Source organism: Passer domesticus, chromosome Z, assembly GCF_036417665.1.
Source record: "Passer domesticus isolate bPasDom1 chromosome Z, bPasDom1.hap1, whole genome shotgun sequence".
NCBI lineage: Eukaryota > Metazoa > Chordata > Aves > Passeriformes > Passeridae > Passer > Passer domesticus.
Window position 1 is genome coordinate 2,776 of NC_087512.1, and position 19,814 is coordinate 22,589.

Genomic DNA, 19,814 nt, shown 5'->3' on the forward strand with positions numbered 1-19,814 from the left:
TTGCCATTTCCTGTCAACCTTCCCATATATTTCCCATGATTTTTTGGGGATTTTTTGTGGAATTTTTGGGGGGATTTTTTGAGGGATTTTTTGGTGGGTTTTTTCTTGTAATTTTCTGGGATTTTTCTTGAATTTTTCCAGGATTTTTCTGGAATTTTTCCAGAATTTTTTGTGAATTTTTGGGGAATTTTTCTGGGATTTTTTCCAAAATTTTCCGGGATTTTTTAATGAAAATTCTGTAATTTTTCCATGATTTTTCCACCATTTTTTCTCAAATTTCCCCCAATTTTTTGGGGAATTTTTTGTCATTTTCCCAGGACTTTCCCACAATTTTGGGGGATTTTTGGGGATTTTTCCCTGACTTTTTCTTGTAATTTACTGGAATTTTTCCTGAATTTTCCAGGATTTTTCTGGCATTTTTTGGGAATTTTTCAGGGATTTTTTACAAAAATTTTGCGATTTTTTTGCGATTTTCCCACCATTTTTTCCCAAATTTTCACCGATTGTTTTGGGAATTTTTTGTCATTCTCCCAGCCTTTTTGCCATGTGTTTGCCGCGTGTTTGCCGCGTGTTTGCCGCGCGTTTCCCGTGTGTTTGCCGTGTGTTTCCCGCGTGTTTCCCGTGTGTTTGCCGCGCGTTTCCCGTGTGTTTCCCGCGTGTTTCCCGCGCGTTTGCCGCGTGTTTCCCGCGCGTTTCCCGTGTGTTTGCCGCGTGTTTGCCGCGTGTTTGCCGCGTGTTTCCGGCACTCGTGGCTCACCCAGCAGGGGCTCGGCGCCGTTGGCCGGGGGCGTGCAGGAGGAGCCGAAGGCGTTGGAGCCGCGGTGGAACGACGACATCGGGGGCAGCGCCGAGCTCAGCTCGGCCGACGAGTGCGCCGGGTAGCCCTGCAAAACGGGGCCAAACCAGGGAAAACTGGTGAAAAACTGCTGGGAAACACTTGGGGAAAATCGGGCAAAAAATGGGGAAAATATGGGGAAAATACGGGGAAAAAATTGGATGTTTTTGGAGAAAAAAATTGAATTTTTTCAATGGGAAAAAATCGGGGGAAATGGGGACAAAATTTGGAGAAAATTGGACAAAAAATGGGGAAAATATGGGGAAAATCAAATTTTTTGGTAAAAACATTGAATTCTTTGGTGACAAAATTTGGAAAAAATGGGGAAAAATTGGGGGAAATGAGAAAAAAAATTGGAGAAAATTGGGGGAAAATGGGGAAAATATGGGGAAAATTGGGGAAAAATGAGAAAATATGGAATTTTTGAGAAAAAATTGGGAAAATTAGGGAAAAAATGGGAGAAAATCGGGGAAAAAATTGAAATTTTTTGAGAAAAAATGGAATTTTGGGGGGAAAAATGGGAGAAAATTTGGAATAAAATGGGAGAAAATAAAAAAAAATGGCGGAAAGATTGGGGGAAAAATGAGAAAAAATTGGGAAAAATTGGGAAAAAATGGCAAAACAATTGGAATTTTTTTTGGGAAATAATGGGGGAAAATTGGTGAAAAATTGGGAAAAAATGGGGAAAAAATTGGTGGAAAAAAGGGAAAATTATTTGAATTTTTGGGGAAAAAATAGTGAAAAAAATCAGATATTTTGAGAAAAAAAAGTGATTTTTTTGTGGAAAAAAATGGGGAAAAATGGGGGAAAAATTGGGGGAAAAATGCCCAAAAAATGGCAAGAAATTAGAATTTTTGGGGGGAAAAATGGGGAGAAAAATGGGTAAAAATTGGGGAAAAATCAAGAAAAAATTGGGGGAAAATGGAGAAAAAATGGTGGAAAAATGGTGGAAAAATGGGGAAAAATGGAGAAAAATTGGGCAAAAATAGGGAAAAATCAGAAAAAATGGCAAAAAAATTGGAATTTTTGGGGGAAAAATTGGGGGGAAATTGGGAAAAAAATGGGGGAAAACTGGGGAAAAAATTGGGGAAAATTGGGATAAAAATGGGGGGAAAATCGGGAAAAAATGGCAAAAAATTGGGCATTTGGAGGGAAAAATGAGGAAAGAAGCTAATTTTTTTGGAGAAAAATGGGGAAAAATTGGGAAAAAAATTGCATTTTTTTGGGGGAAAATGGGAAAAAAATCAGATTTTTTTGAGGAAAAAATGGGAGTTTTTTTGGAAAAAATGGGATTTTTTGGGAATATTTTGGGGAATTTTTGAGATATTTTTGGGGGATCTTTTTGAGTTGTTGGGGTTTTTTGGGTGTTTTTGGGACTCAGAGGCTGCAGGAGCTGCCGGCCGGGCCCAGGCGGGAGTGCGAGGAGCTCCCAACATTGGGGGAAAAATGGGGAGAAATGGGGAGAAAGGGGAAAAAATCCAGAAAAAACTGAGGAAAAACGGGGGAAAAATGGGGGGGAAATGGCCAAAAAATGGCAAAAAATTGGACTTTTGGGGGGAAAAATGGGGAGAAAAATGGGAAAATATTGGGAAAAAATCAAGAAAAAATGGTGGAAAAATTGGGGGAAAAATGGCAAAAATTGGGGAGAAATAGCAAAAAAAAAGGCAAAAAATTGGAATTTTGGGGGGAAAAATTGGGGAAAAAATGGGTAAAATTTGGGGAAAAAATGGGGGAAAATTGGGGAAAAACTGGGGGAAAAATAGGAAAAAATTGAGAAAAAATTGGGGAAAATTGGGGGAAAATTGGGGAAAAATGGGGAAAATTGCGTAAAAATTGTGGGAAAAATGGCAAAAAGATGGGGAAAAATGGCAAAAAAATGGCAAAAAACTGGAAAGTTTGGGGGAAAAGTTGGGGTAAAATTGGGGAAAAATGGGGAAAAATTGGGGAAAAACTGGGGAAAATTGGGATAAAAATGGGGGGGAAAATTGGGGGAAAATGGGGAAAAAATGGCAAAAAGTGGGGATTGGGAGGGAAAAAATTTGAATTTTTTGGGGAAAAATGGGGAAAAATTGGGAAAAAAAATTTGAATTTTTTTGAGGAAAAAATGGGAAAAAAATCACATTTTTTTGAGGAGAAAATGGGGTTTTTTTTGGAAAAAAAAGGGATTTTTTGGGGATATTTTGGGCAATTTTGGGGGATTTGGGGAGGGATTTTTGGGGTGTTTTTTGGACTCACCAGGCGCTCGTGGGGGTGCAGGCTGCAGTAGCTGCCGGCCTGGCCCAGGTGGGCGTGCGAGGCGTTGCCCAGCATCCCCGAGAAGCCGGCCGGGCTCACGCCGCTGGAGGAGCTCCAGGGCTCGCTGCTGTGGTGCCCATCTGCAAGGAAAATCATTAATGTTAATGAACTCACTCACTAATTAACTTTGAGATGCAATTAGCCCAAACATTTGGGGGGTTTTCCTCACAAAATGGGGATTTTACGGCCAAAAATTTGGATTTTTTCGGACAAAAATTCCAATTTTTTGGCGATTTTTCGGTCGAAAATTTGGATTTTTAATGCAAAAATTTGGGAATTTTTTGGTCAAAAAATGCGAATTTTTGATGTAAAAATTTGGGATTTTTTTGGTGAAAAATTGGGATTTTTGAGGGATTTTTAATATAAAATTTGGAATTTTTTTGGTCAAAATCTGGGATTTTTTGGCAATTCTTCGGTCTAAAATTTGAATTTTTGAGGATTTTTAATGGTAAAAATTTGGGATTTTTTATTCAAAAATTTGGATTTTTGGGGGATTTGTAATGTAAAAATTTGGGACTTCTTGGTGAAAAAGTTGACTTTTTCAAAGATTTTTAATGACAAAATTTGGGAATTTTTGGGGAATTTTTACTCCAAAATTTGCAATTTTTGGGGAATTTTTAGCCTAAAATTTGGGATTTTTTTTTTTAATTTTTCGCCTAAAATTTGGGATTTTTTCCAGGAAATTTGATCCCAAAATTTGGGAATTTCCCAAGAAAATCCTGGAAAGGAAATGCCAGCGGGGCTGACGGCGCTGGAGGCGCTCCAGGGCTCGCGGCTGTGGCGCCGTCTGCAACAAGGATATGCAAATTATCTTCATTAATTCATTCAGCAATTTTAATATTGAATTGTGTCCAACCTTGGAGGCGCTTGCCGCAACACAGGGGCACTTTATGGCCAAAAATTCAACATTTTCGGTCAAAAATTCAACATTTTTTGGTCTAAAAATTCAACATTTTCGGGTCAAAAATTAGGGATTTTTAAGGTAAAAATTGGGAATTTTTTTGGTGAAAAATTGGGATTTTTTATGGCAAAAATTTGGAATTATTTTGCTGAAAATTTTGAAAATTTTTTGAATTTTTAATATAAAATTTGGTGGGTTTTGGTCAAAAATTGGGATTTTTTTCGGGGATTTTAATGGTAAAGTTTAGGGGGTTTTGGTCAAAAAATTCGAATTTTTTTTTAATTATAACGTCAAAAATTTGGGATTTTTCAGTGAAAATTTTGGATGTTTTTGTGATTTTTAAGGGCAAAATTCACTATTTTAGGTCAAAAATTTGCGGTCTTTTGGCGATTTTTCGGTCAAAATTTTGGATTTTTTGGGAATATTTTGAGGTTAATTTGGTCCTAAAATTTGGGATTTTTGAAGGAAATTTGGTGCCTAAAATTTGGGTATTTTCTGAGAATTTTTAGCCTAAAATTGGGAATTTTTTGGGGAATTTTTAGTCTAAATTTTGGGGGTTTTTGGGGTATTTTTAGCTTAAAATTTGGGATTTTTGGAGAATTTTTAGCTTAAAATTTGGATTTTGGGGAGAATTTTTAGCCTAAAATTTGGGAATTTGGGGGGAATTTTTAGCCTAAAATTTGGGATTTTTTGGTGAAAAAACCCGAATTTTGGGGGGATTTTTATTATAAAATTTGGGATATTTTTGTGAAAATTTGAATTTTTAAAGGGATTTTTAGTGTAAAAATTTGGAATTTTTTTCTGGAAAATTGGGATTTTCTTGGGGATTTTTAATGTAAAAGTTTGGGGTTTTTGGTGAAAAAATTTGAATTTTTAATGCAAAAATTTGGGATTTTTTGGTGAAAAATGGGGATTTTATTGGAATTTTTAATGGTTAGAATGGGGATTTTTGGTGAAAAATTCAGATTTTCTTTTGATTTTTCAGACCGAAATTTGAGTTTTTTTTGGGATTTTTAATGGTAAAAATTTGGGATTTTTGGGAGGATTTGTAATGGTAAAATCTGTGATTTCTGGTGAAAAATTCGAAAATTTTTGGGATTTGATTTTTTGGGGGGATTTTTGGTCAAAAAATTCCAAAATTTGGGGGATTTTTAATGTAAAAATTTGGGATTTTTTTGTCAAAAATTTGGATTTTTTAGGAGTTTTTAATGGTAAAATTTGGGATTTTTTGGTGATTTTTTTAAGGGCAAAACTTTGAATTTTTTGGTGAAAATTTGAATTTTCTTTTGTGTTTTTAATGGCAAAATTTGTGCCTTTTGGTAAAAAATTTGAATTTTTTTTGGGAATCTTTAATGTCAAAATTTAGGATTTCTTGGAAATTTATTTGCTCAATTTGGTCTCAAAATTTGGGAATTTTTACTCCAAAATTTGGAATTTTTCGGGATTTTTTAGCCTAAAATTTGGGAATTTTTCCAGAAAATCTGGTCCCAAATTTTGGGAATTTTCTGAGAATTTTGCCCCCAAAATTTGTGAATTTCTGAGGAAATTTGGTCCCAAAATTCAGAAATTTTCAGGGATTTTTTAGTCCAAAATTTGGAATTTTTGACAAAATTTGGCCCCAAAAATTCTGAAATTTTGGGGAATTTTGGTCCCAAAATGCTGAAATTTGAGAAAAATTTGGTCTGAAAATTCTGATTTTTTGGTAAAATTTACCCCAAAATTTGGGGTTTTTTAGGAAAATTCATCCCAAAATTCAGTATTTTTGAAACATTTGGACCCAAAATTCAGAATTTTAAAAAAAATTGATCCCAAAATTCAGAATTTTTTAGGAAATTCAGTCCAAAAATTCGGAATTTTTTTGAAAAATTTGTCCTAAAATTCACATTTTTTGAGAAAAATTCGTCATAAAATTCACATTTTTTAAGGAAATTTATCCCAAAATCCCCAATATTTTAAGAAACCAATCCCAAAATTCAAAATTTTTTAGGAAAATTGATCGAAAAATTAAAATTTCTTTTGAAAAATTTATCGTAAAATTCACATTTTTTGCGCAATTTTGGTCCCAAAATCCTCATTTTTTGATCAATTTTCACCATTTTTTCACCAAAATCGCTCCCAAATTTTGGATATTTTTTTGAAAAATGGAATTTTGGGGAAACTTTTTAGGAATTTTTTGACCCTGCATGAAGAAGGAGCCGGGGAAACAAAGTTGGGAATTTCCCAGGAAAATTGATCCCAAAATTTTGAATTTTTCAAGAAAATTCAGCCAAAAATTCAGATTTTTAAGGAAAATCAATCCAAAATTCCGAATATTTTAGGAAATTGGTTCCCAGAATTCAGATTTTTTTAGGAATTTCAGTCCAAAAATTCAGAATTTTTTGAGAAAATTCATCCTAAAATTCAGATTTTTTAAGAAAAATTCGTCCTAAAATTCATTTTTTTTGTGAAAATGCTCCCAAAATTCAGGAATTTTTAGGAAATTTTCCCAAAATTCAATTTTTTTTGGAAAATTGATCCTAAAATTCACAATTTTGAGCAAATCCAGTCCAAAAATTCAGATTTGTTTGAGAAAAATTTGTCGTAAAATTCGCATTTTTTGGCCCTAAAATCGTCATTTTTTGATCAATTTTCACCTTTTTTTTGGAGAATCCATCCCAAAATTTCTATTTTTTTGGAAAATTGGAATTTAATAAAAATTCCATAAATTTTTGGGGAATTTTCTGACCTTGCATGAAGAAGGAGCCGTGGAAACAAAATTTGGAATTTGCCAGGAAAATTTGGTCCCAAAATTCAGACTTTTCCAAGAATTTTGGGTTCCAAATTATGGGAATTTTCTGAAAATTTTTATCTCAAAATTTTGGAATTTTTGAGGAAATTTGGTCCCAGAAATTCTGAAATTTTAAGAAAATTTAGTCCAAAAATTCAGGTTTTTTTGCAAAATCAACCCCCAAAATTGGGTTTTTTACGGAAAATTCATCCCAAAAAATCAGAATTTTTTAGGAATTTCATCCTAAAATTCAGATTTTTTTAGGAAATTGGGTCCAAAATTTCAGAATTTTTCTGGAAATTCCGTCCAAAAGTTCCCAATTTTTTTTTGGAATTTCCGTCCAAAAATTCACTTTTTCTTGAGAAAATTCATCCTGAAATTCACATTTTTGCACAAAAATTGGTCCAAAATTCAGAGGTTTTTTTTAAATTGTTCCCAAAATTCCAAATTTTTGGGAAAATTGATCCCAAAATTCAGAATTTCTTTGAAAAAATCGCCCTAAAATTCACATTTTTTGCGCAATTTTGGCCCTAAAATCCTCATTTTTTGACCAATTTTCACCATTTTTTTAAAAAACGAATCCCCAAATTTGTGGTTTTTTGGGAAAAGTGGAATTTTGGGGAAAATTGTAGGAATTTGCTGACCTGGCACGAAGAAGGAGCCGGCGAAGGCGGCGCCGCCCTTGGAGGCGAAGGCGGCCGAGTCGCGGCTGAACTCGGCCGGGCTGGCGGACGGAGCGTACACCTGGCAACGGGGCGAAAAACGGCCGGTTTGGGCAAAAGTGTACGGGCAGGGGGAATGCGGGAATGGGGGAAAGTGGGACGTTTTGGCAAAAAATTGGGGAAAATGAGAATTTTTGGGGAAAATAGGGGAAGAATGGGGAAAAATTGGGGAAAAATTGGGGGAAATTGGGGAAAAATTGGGGGGAAAATGGGGAAAAAATGGGGAAAAATTGAGATTTTTTGGGGAAAATTTGTAATTTTGGGGGTAAAATTGGGGGAAAAAATTGGGATTTTGGGAAAAATATTGGGGGAAAATTGGGGGGAAATTGAGATTTTTTTTGGGATTTTTTGGGGAGAATTTGGAATTTTTAGGGGGGAAAATTGGGGGAAATCGGGATTTTTTCAGGGAAAATTTGGGATTTTTTGGGGGAAAATTGGGGGAAAAACTGGGGATTTTGACAAAAATATTGAAGGAAAAATAAAGGAAAAATGGGGGAAATTTTGCGGAAAAACGGGGAAAAATGAGGGATTTTAGGAAAAATATTGGGGGAAAATTGGGGGGAAAAATGGGGATTTTGACAAAAATATTGCATGAAAATAAAGGAAAAATGGGGGAAATTTTGCGGAAAAACGGGGAAAAATGAGGGATTTTAGGAAAAATATTGGGGGAAAATTGGGGGGGAAAATGGGGAAAAAATGGGATGTTTTGGGGAAAATTAAGATTTTTTGGACAAAAATCGAGGAAAAATTGGGGGAAAATCGAGAAAAAAAAGAGATTTTTTTGGGGAATTTTTTTGGGAGAATTTGTAATGTTTGGGGGGAAAATTGGGATTTTTTGAAGGAAAATTGTGGAAAAATTTGAATTTTTGGGGGGAATATTGGGGAAAAATCGGGGGAAAAATTGGGGAAAAATTTGGATTTTTTGGAGGAAAATTGGGGAAAAAATTGACAAATTCCCAGAAATTCCCAAACAAAACCCCCAAATTTATTCTGAATTTATTTCCCACTTATTCCCATTTATTTCCCATTTTATTCCGAATTCATTCCTAATTTTTTCCAATTTATTCTCATTAATTTCCTAAATTATTCCTAATTTATTCCTAATTAATTCTGAATTTATTCCTAGCTTATTTTCATTTATTTTCTATTTTATTCTGAATTTATTCCTTATTTAATCCTAATTTATTCCCATTTAATTCCTATTTTATTTCCATTTAATTTATTTCCATTTAATTTCTAATTAATTCCCATTTTATTCCTGATTAATTCCCATTTAATATCCATTAATTGTCCTATTTTATTCCCATTTAATTCCCAATTAATTCCCAATTAATTTCAATTTAATTTCTAATTAATTCCGTTTTATTTCCATTTATTTTCCAATTTATTTCCAATTAACCCTAATTAATTTCTATTTCATTTCCATTTTATTTCTAATTAATTTTTCATTTAATTTCCCTTTAATTTCTAATTAATTTGCATTTTATTTTCAATAATTCTCATTTTATTCCATTTAATTTCCTAATTTATTCCTAATTAATTTCCATTTTATTTCAAATTTATCCCTAATTAATTTCCATTTTATTTCCTATTTATTTCTAATTAATTCCCATTTTATTCCTAATTAATTCCCATTTAATTTCCATTAATTTTCCTATTTTATTCCCATTTAATTCCCATTTAATTTCTAATTGATTCCCATTTTATTTCTATTTAATTTCTAATTAATCTCTATTTAATTTCAATTTTATTTCTAATTAATTCCCATTTTTATTTCCATTTAATTTCTAATTTCTATTTAATTTCAATTTTATTTCTAATTAATTCCCATTTAATTTCCCTTGAATTTCTGATGAATTTCTAATTAATTTCCCATTTTATTTCCATTTAATTCCAAATTAAATTCCAATTAATTCCCATTTAATTTCAACTTATTTCCTACCAAAATCCCAAATTTCCCCAAAATTCAAATATTCGCCCACGCTCATTGCATAATTCCATATTCACGCCCTCATTTGCATACCCAGCCCTATCTGCATATTGCTTTCTTGATTATTTACCCATATTTTATGAATTTATTGATTGAATTTCCTCTTTTATTTCACATTAACTTCGAATTTTGATTTATTTTTAATTATTTCAAATTAATTTTTCATTAACTCTTTATTTATTGATTTTAATTTCACGTTTTCAATTTTATTCCCAATTACTTCCAATTTTAATCCCTATTAATTAAAGATTTTATTCCTAATTCATTTTCAATTTATTCCCAATTAATTCCAATCTTATTTGTAATTAATTTTATTTTTTTCCTGATTAATTTTCAATTTCATTCCCATTAATTACAAATTTATTCCCCAATTAATTCTAATTTTATTTCTGATAAATTTTAATTTTATTCCTAATTAATTTTCAATTTATTCCTAATAAATTTCAAATTTTATTCCCAATTAATTATGAATTTTATTTCCAATTATTCTCAATTCTATTCCCAATTAATTCCAATTTTATTTCCAATTCATTACAGTAATTAATTGCAATTAATAAATATTATTAATTCAATTAATTGGAATTTTCTGCTCCATTTCCCTTGGGTCCTGTCCTTTTTATTAATCAATTAATTATTATTTATTATCATTAGTTATTAATTAATAAGTATTACTAATCAATACAAATTCATGAAATAACTACAAATAATTATTAGTTCATATTATTTAATTAAATAATTGGATTTTAATGTAATTTCGATTAATCCCATTTCTATTAAATCAATATTCACTCTAATTACTGTTAATTAATAGTATTTAATTAAGCAATTCATTTAAAATGCAACTTTATTAATTAATATTCAGAATAATTATTACTAATCAATATGATTTAATTAAAATGTTAATTTAAAAGTAATTTCATTAATTTTATTTCTATTTAATTAATAGCCATAATTATGATTAATTAATAATTAATTTTAATACAATTCACATCCATTTTATTTGTATTTCATTAATATTTTTTAATTAATTACTTAATTAAATAATTCCAATTTTAGATGTTTCCTATTAATTCCATTCTTATTTAATTAATATTCACCATAATTAATCTTAATTTCTATCGATTACCTTTATTCCATGTAATTTCCATCAATTCCATTTGTGTTTAATTAATAATTTGCATAAATCCAATTAATTTCCATTATTTAATTAAACAATTATAATCTTAATTTTTTATTAATTATATTTATATTTAGTTAATATCTAAATTATTTTCTAATAAATTAATAAGCCCATTTTATTATAATCAGGTAAATAAATATTTAATATCGATATTTAAAATGCTAATTAATATTCAAATTATGTCCCAGCTCATTAATATTCGTTAATCATTAATATTCAATTTCCAGCTTGAATTTTAATTAATATTTCTTTAATTAATCAATGTGCGCCAATCAATTCCTGATTAATTAATGTTTAATATCAATATTTATACTCCATAATCAATATTTAATATATTCCACACATATGCAAATATATGCAAATTCGCTGTGGAATATTGAATGAATATTTAATTATCATCAATATTTTCAATCAGATTAATTTCCTGAAGATTAATCGATAATTAATCTCGATAATTAATATTTAATAGATTTTGTGCCTATGTAAATATATGCAAATTAGAAACTGAATATTCGTTAATAGCTAATTTCCATAATTAAATCAATTCTTTTCATTAATTGTTTAATATTTAACATCTTGAACATCAGATTAATCAATATTCAATATTGATAATTAATAGCGGTAATTAATATTTAATAAATTTCACATCTGTGTAAATATATGCAAATTCAAAATTTAATACTCATGAATATTTAACTTCTTCATCTAATCCAGCGATTTTTTCCTGTTAATATTTAATAATCGATTCATTCTCAGATTAATCAATATTTAATAGCGATAATTAATGTCTAATAAATTCTGTCTATGCAAATGTATGCAGATTAGACAATGCATACTCATGAATATTTAATTTCCATATCTATTACATAATTTTATACCTATTAATATTTAATCTCTGATTATTAAAGTCAATATTGGATTAATAATTACTTAATATTGATTTTTAATATAAATAATTGTTGATATATTTCATGAGCATGTAAATGTATGCAAATTATCCACAACTATTAAAATTTCCATATTTAATACGTGAGCTGATTTTGACACATTCATTAAATATCTGATTAGTCAATAATTAATACTTAATATCGTAATTAATATTTCATTTATCTCACATCAATGCAAATATATGCAAATTTGCACTTGAATATTCATATTTAATTTCCCTATTTAAAGCATCAATTAATTCCTATCAATATTTAATAGCCCAGTGATAGATTTAATATCGGATTAATCAATAATTAATATTGATAATAAATATTTGATGTCTTTCAGTGATGAAAATGTATGCAAATTAGAGATTGCATATTCATGAATATTTGATTTCTTTCCCTAATCCAGCAATTTTCTCCTATCAATATTTAATAATCGATTCATAGATCCAATATCAGATTAATCAATATTTAATATCGATAATTAATCTTTAATATAGTTTGTGGCTAGGTAAATGTATGCAAATTAGAGATTGAATATTAATTAATATTGAATTTCTACATTCCACCCAATTATTCCTATCAACATCCAATTAATAGATTAAAGATTGGATTAATCATTATTCAATATTGATAATTAATATTGAAAATTAAAAGTTAAAATGTTTCTCACTTATGCTAATATATGCAAATTAGAGACTAAATATTCATTAATATTTAATTTATCTATTTTATTGATTGCTTATCATTATTATATTATCAATTTAATATTTAGTATTAATATATTAAGAGTATCATTAATTAATTTAATATTAAAATTCCTTTAATCTAATTAATTCCACACTAATTAAGATGTAATATCTTCATTTATATCCGTAATTAATCAGCATTAAATGTCCATTAAATATCATAATTTATTACAATATTCATTATTGGATTTTAATATTTAATTAATATTTAGCATCTCCAATTAATTACTTTATTAATAAATATTAATTATTGATTAATTATAATAATCAATTAAATATCAATATTCATGATCGGCTTTTAATATGTAATCAATAATTAATATCTCAATTTATTCCCATTTTAAATTGCTAGTAATTATCGGTTTAATTGCTATTAATGATCGAGTTAAGCAAATTAATCAATAAAAATCAATATTAATTATCAGTGATTATTAATTATTAATATTTCATCAATATTTCAATGATTAATCAATATCAAATATCGATTCAATAAAATTAATCAAGTCTCAATATTAATTATCAGATTTTATCTAATTAATTGATGTTTAATAATACATTAATTTGTTACTTAACTAATTACTTATTGATTAATAATTAATCCATTCTTATTTCAAATTTCCTATTGATTGATCAATATTTATTGATTATTGATTATTTATTGACTAATTCATATAATATCAATTTATTCATTAATTGATCCATTAATTAATCAGTTCATTAATTAATTGATTTGTTAATTAATCCTTTCATTCTCCCTGATCAATCTTGATTGATTTCCGAGCATTGATTAATTATCAATCAATCCCAGATATTGATTGATTGACTTCCAATATCCTACAGTGATTAAATTCCAATATTGATTGATTGATTGATTGATTAATTAGCTGAATTGTAATATCTAAGATTGATTGATTGAGTTCCAATATCCAAAATGGATTGATTGATTGATTGATTGATTGATTTCCAATATTAATTGTTTGATTGATGGATGGATTGATTGATTGAGTGATTGATTGAGTTTTAATAACCAGGATTGATTGATTGATTATCTCCTTCCAATATACTTGATTCATTGATTGATTGATTGATTGATTTTCAATGCCCACTATCGATCTCTGGATTGATTGATTCATTTCCAATATAGAACATTGATTGATTGATTGATTCCTTTATTGATTGGTTGGTTTCCTAACTTCCCATATTGTTCAATTGACTTTTTAAATTAATTTATTTCCTATTTACCCATATTGATTGATTGATTATTGATCAATTGATTCCTTTTCTGCTTGATCTCCTTCTTCCCAATATTGACTAATTGATTGATTGATTACTGATTAATTCCTTTACTGGTTTTTTTAATTTCCTTATTACCAATACTGATTGACTATTGCTTTATTTACTTATTGATTTCCTCATTACCAATATTGACTGATTGATTATTGATTATTGACCGATTCCTTTATTGATTTCCTTCCCAAATAAAGGAAAATACCAATACCAATGGACTGATTGATTTATTGATTTCTTTCCAAACCCATCACTGATTGATTGATTGATTGATTGATTGACTGAATGAAAGATTGACTGATTATTGGTTATTGATCCCCCTGGATCCCAAATTCCTGCTGGAAACAATCCCAAATCCTGACCCTTGGAGCCCCCTGGAATTCTGGGCATTGATTGATTGATTGATTGATTATTGATCCCAATAAAAACCTTCATTGCCAAAAATCCCCGAGGAGCAGGAAAAAAATGGGGGGAAATGGGAAAAAATGGGGGGAAAATGGGGAAAAAATGGGAAAAATTGGGGAAAAAATTGGGGGAAAATTGGGAGAAAAATGGAAAAAATTGTGAAAAATTGTGGGGAAAATATGGAAAAATTGGGGGAAAATGTGGGGGAAAATGGGGGAAAATTTGTGGAATATTGGGAAAAAATTGGGGGGAAATGAGGGAAAATTGGGGAAATTTTGGGGGAAAATGGGAAAAAATTGGAGGAAAAAAGGGGGAAATTAGGGAAAAATTGGGGCAAAAATGGGGGAAAATTTGGGGTAAAATGAGGGGAAATTGAGGGAAAATTGGGAAAAAATTGGGGGAAAAGGGGCAAAATTGGGAGGAAAATTGGGGGAAATTGGGAAAATTTGGTGTGGGAAAACTGGACAAAAATTGGGGAGAAAAGGGGGAAATTAAGGAAAAGTTGGGACAAAAATGGGGGGAAATTTGGGCAAAAATGGGGAGAAAAATGGGCAAAAAGAGGAAAAATTGGGAAAAAGTTGGAGGGGAAAATGGGAAAAATGGGGGGGAAATGGAAAAATTGGTGAAAAAATAGGGGAAAATTGGAAAAAAATTGGGGAAATTTGAGGAACAGTTGGGGGAAAGGAGAAAAATTGGTGAAAAACTGGGGGGGAAATGGGGAAAAAAAGGAAAATTGGGAAAAAGTTGGAGGGAAAATGGGGGAAAAATTGGGACTAAAAGACAGAAAATGGGAGAAAATTGGGGAAAATTTGGGGATAAAAACTGGGGGAAAAGGCAAAAAAAAAAATATAAAAACCAAGAATTGGGAATTACAGCCTCAAAACTCTGAACATCCTTTGGGGATTTCACTGCAGACCAACTTTTGCAGAAAACTCCATGAAAAAACAGGGAACAATCCAATCTTTTTTAGTTTTTACGTATTTTTAGGGGGTTTTTTTGAGATTTTTTTTGTTATTTTCCCACATCCTGCCCTGCATTCCTCCCGAAATATCCCAGCAAAGCGAAATAAATGGAAATAATCAATCCCAGCTTCTCCCTCAAACCAACTTCTCCCTCAAACATTCCCAAATTAATTTTTTTTCCCCTCGAAAAATTCCCATTTTTCCCTCCAGATGGCGAGCGTACCCTTTTGCCGTCGATTTTTGCCAAAAAAAATCCAAGAATTCGCTGCTTCCTTCGGACTTTTTTTTCCCCCCCTCACAACTTTTCCTGAGGGGGAAAGCGGCGAAAAGGCGGGAAAAAAGCGCGGGAAAAAAAAGCGCGGGAAAAGAAGCAGCGCAGCGCTTACCGCCGTGCAGTACAAGAGGGAACCGCGGCCCGAGAGGAACATCGGCAATGTTCGGTGCCGTTCGGCAAAGATCGGGAACGCCGCGGTGGGGGTTCGGCTTCGGAGCCGCTCGGGTTCGGAACCGTTCGGAGCCACTCGGGTTCGGAACCGTTCGGAGCCGCTCGGGTTCGGAACCGTTCGGAGCCGCTCGGGTTCGGCTTCGGCTCCGCTCGGCCGCGCCCCGCTCGGCTCCGCCCCCGCCCCCTCACGGCCCCCACGGAAAAAAAAAAGGCAAAAAAAAAACCGGCAAAAAAAAAGGCAAAAAAGTGGGAAAAAACCGGGATGGGGAGTGGGGGATGCGGCCGTGGAGATTGCACCTCGCTTTTTGCTCACTTCTTGGCCTTTTTTCCCATTTTTTTCTGGTGTTTTCCCCCTTTTTGCCGCTTTTCCTTCTTCCCGATTTTTTCTCTTTCCCCGTTTTCTTCACTCTTCCTCTGCTTTTTTCTCCCTCATTTCCCTTTTCTCCTTCTTCCTTTCCCAACTTTCTCCCTCTTTTTTCCCCCTCCCCCATTCCTCTTCCTTTACTTTCCCTTTTCTCCTTTTTATATCCTTTCCTTTCCTTTCCTTTCCTTTCCTTTCCTTTCCTTTCCTTTCCTTTCCTTTCCTTTCCTTTCCTTTCCTTTCCTTTCCTTTCCTTTCCTTTCCTTTCCTTTCCTTTCCTTTCCTTTCCTTTCCTTTCCTTTCCTTTCCTTTCCTTTCCTTTCCTTTCCTTTCCTTTCCTTTCCTTTCCTTTCCTTTCCTTTCCTTTCCTTTCCTTTCCTTTCCCTCCCCTTTTTATATTTTCCCTTGTCCCTCCCCTTTTTATATTTTTCTTTCCTTTCCCTCCCCTTTTTATATTTTCTCTTCTTTTCCTTCCCCTTTTCCTCATTTTTAATTTTTTTTTTTTCTCTTTTTTCTTTTATTTCTCTCCCCTTTCTTTTTAGGATTTGCCGGTTTTATTTTCATGGGGTTTTTTTCCTGTTTTGGGGTCTCCATTTTGTGGGGTGGGAGAGGGAAAAGCGTGAAGGGAAAAGGGAGAGGGAAAATCGTGAGGGGAAATTGTGAGGGGGAAATCGTGAGGGGAAAAGGGAGAGGGGAAAAGGGAGAGGGGAAAGGGAGAGGGAAAATCGTGAGGGGAAAAGGGAGAGGGGAAATCGTGAGGGGAAATCGTGAGGGGAAAAGGGAGAGGGAAAATCGTGAGGGGAAATCGTGAGGGGAAATCGTGAGGGGAAAAGGGAGAGGGGAAATCGTGAGGGGAAATCGTGAGGGGAAAAGGGAGAGGGAAAATCGTGAGGGGAAATCGTGAGGGGAAAAGGGAGAGGGAAAATCGTGAGGGGAAATCGTGAGGGGAAATCGTGAGGGGAAATCGTGAGGGGAAAAGGGAGAGGGAAAATCGTGAGGGGAAATCGTGAGGGGAAATCGTGAGGGGAAAAGGGAGAGGGAAAAGGGAGAGGGAAAATCGTGAGGGGAAAAGGGTGAGGGAAAAGCGTGAGGGGAAAAGTGTGAGGGGAAAAGGGAGAGGGAATAGGGAGAGGGAAAAGGGAGAGAGGAAAATGGAGAGGGAAAATCATGAGGGGAAAAGGGAGAGGGGAAAATGGAGAGGGAAAAGCGTGAGGGGAAATCGTGAGAGGAAAAAGGAGAGGGAAAAGGGAGAGGGAAAAGTGAGACGGGGAAAAATAGCCCCAAAAATCCAGATTTTAACCCCAAAAACTGAGATGAAATGGTCCCAAAACCCCAGATTTTAAGCCCGAAAACTGAGATAAATTTGCCCCAAAAATCCAGACTTTAACCCCAGAAACTGAGATAAAATGGCCCCAAAAGTCCAGATTTTAACCCCAAAAACTGAGATAAACCAGGCCTAAAACGAGTTCTAAGTGATCGTTTAAAATTCTTCTCCTGTTCCTAAAGGTGGGATTGAAATCGCAAAATTATCCTAAAAATTTGGGATGGAAATCCTAAAAATTTGGGATTAAAATCCTAAAATTATCCCAAAATTTGGGATTGAAATCCTAAAATTATCCCGAAAATTTGGGATTGAAATCCTAAAATTATCCTAAAAATTTGGATTGAAATCCTAAAATTATCCCAAAAATTGGGATGGAAATCCTAAAAATATCCCAAAAAGATCCTACAAATTTTTTTGGGATCTCATTTCCCCCCAATATTTTTATGGGATTAATTTTTCCCAAAATATTTTTATAGGATTATTTTTCCCATAATATTTTTATAGGATCATTTATCCCCATAATACTTTTATAGGATTATTTTTCCCTAAATATTTTTATAGGATTATTTTCCCCTAAATATTTTTATGGGATCCCATTTTTCCCAAAATATTTTTATAGGATTATTTTCCCCATATTATTTTTCCCAAAAATATTTTTATAGGATTATTTTCCCCTAAATATTTTTATAGGATTTTTTTTCCCATAATATTTTTATGGGATCATTTATCCCCAAAATATTTTAATGGGATAATTTCCCCTAAAATATTTTATAGGATTATTTTTCCCATAATATTTTTATGGGATCATTTATCCCAAATATTTTTATAGGATAATTTTTCCCATATTATTTTTATAGAATTATTTTTCCCAAAATATTTTTATAGGATAATTTTCCCCTAAATATTTTTATAGGATTATTTTCCCCAGAATATTTTTATGGGATCATTTTCCCCAAAAAATATTTTTCTAGGATTATTTTTCCCCAATATTTTTATAGGATTATTTCCCCCAAAATATTTTATAGGATTATTCTTCCCAAAATATTTTTATAGGATTATTTTCCCCAAAATATTTTATGGGATCATTTATCCCAAAATATTTTTATGGGATCATGTATCCCAAAATATTTTTATGGGATTATTTTTCCCCAAAATATTTTATAGGATTATTTTTCCCCAATATTTTTATAGGATTATTTTTCCCAAAATATTTTTTCAGGATTATTTTCCCCAAAATATTTTATGGGATTTTTTTGCCCTAAATATTTTTAGGATCGTTTCTCCCCCACCAATTCCAAACCCCGCACGGCGCGCGAAGGGTTAACAGCCATATGCTCCCTAATTAGCAGCTTCCTTAATGAACCTGACGAGGAAAAAAAGGACAAAAATCCCCCAAAAAAAGGAATTTTTTGGGATTTGTTTTTTTAATTTTTGGGATCAGGGAGAATTGGGATCGGGGATTTTTTTAGGATTTTTTGGGGGTTTTTTGGGATTTTTTGGGGTTTTTTTGGGATTTTTTTCCCTCCTCCTCCATCCATCAAAGGAGGTTTTGGCAAACATGAAACCGCGGCGATTATGTATGCATGATTTCATCTGCAACTCATTAATATGCAAATGTATGCATATGTTAGTTACTAAATTAAAAATGCAAAGAAGCCCTTCTGGTGATTCTCCAAATTTGGGGGTTTTTGTTTGTTGTAGCAACGTTTTGGGGGGAAAAAAATATAAAAAAGGGGAAAGTTTTGGGGGAAAAGATTTTTTGGGAACCTGTTGCAAAAAAAGTCCGAAATCCCCAAAAAAATCCTATAAAAAATAGGGAAAAAATGGGAGCGGGAGGGGATTTGGGATCCTAAAAATTCCAGGGGCTGGGATCCCAAAAATTCCAGGATCTGACCCCAAATAATTCCAGGATTCCGACCCCAAAAATTCCAGGAATTTGGGATCCTAAAAATTCCAGGATTATGGGATTCCGACGCCAAAAATTCCAGGATTCCGACCCCAATAATTCCAGGACTCGACCCCAAATAATTCCAGGATTTCGACCCCAAAGAATTCCAGGATTCCGACCCCAAATAATTCCAGGATCTGACCCCAAATAATTCCAGGATCCCAATGAATAATTCCAGGATTTCAACCCCAAATAATTCGATGATCTGACCCCAAATAATTCCAGGATCTGACCCCAAAAATTCCAGGATTCCGACCTCAAACATTCCAGGATTCAACCCCAAAAACTCCAGGATTCTGACCCCAAAAATTCCAGGATTCTGACCCCCAAAAATTCCAGGATCTGACCCCAAATAATTCCAGGATTTCGACCCCCATAATTCGAGGATCTGACCCCAAAAATTCCAGGATTCAACCCCAAAAATTCCAGGAATTTGGGATCCTAAAAATTCCAGGGTCTGGGGTTCCAACGCCAAAAATTCCAGGAATTTGGAATCCCAAAAATTCCAGGATTATGGGATTCCAACCCCAAAAATTCCAGGATCTGACCCCAAATAATTTCAGGATCCCAATGAATAATTCCAGGATTCCGACCCCAAAAATTCCAGGATTCAATCCCAATAATTCCAGGATCTGACCCCAAATAATTCCAGGATTCCGACCCCAATAATTCGAGGATCTGACCCCAAATAATTCCAGGATTCAGGGATCC

General features: G+C 32.6%; 1 protein-coding gene across 18 annotated transcripts in view; it reads right to left on the minus strand.

Moving 5' to 3' along the window:
• Window positions 1-328: 328 nt before the first annotated feature.
• LOC135291145 (transcription factor 4-like) overlaps window positions 329-19,814 on the minus strand; it is a 111,393-nt gene continuing 91,907 nt past the window's right edge. For 3 of the 18 annotated variants that reach the window (XM_064405146.1, XM_064405152.1, XM_064405148.1), the window contains 3 exons: window positions 7,443-7,542; window positions 3,071-3,210; window positions 351-884 (listed from right to left, as the gene is read on the minus strand). In XM_064405146.1, the coding sequence (XP_064261216.1) occupies window positions 432-884; window positions 3,071-3,210; window positions 7,443-7,542 (693 nt within the window). In that variant the 3' untranslated portion in view covers window positions 351-431. Of the gene's footprint in view, window positions 885-3,070; window positions 3,211-7,442; window positions 7,543-19,814 lie in introns of all 18 variants that reach the window. The other 15 variants (XM_064405161.1, XM_064405159.1, XM_064405158.1 and 12 more) reach the window with 10 other exon arrangements.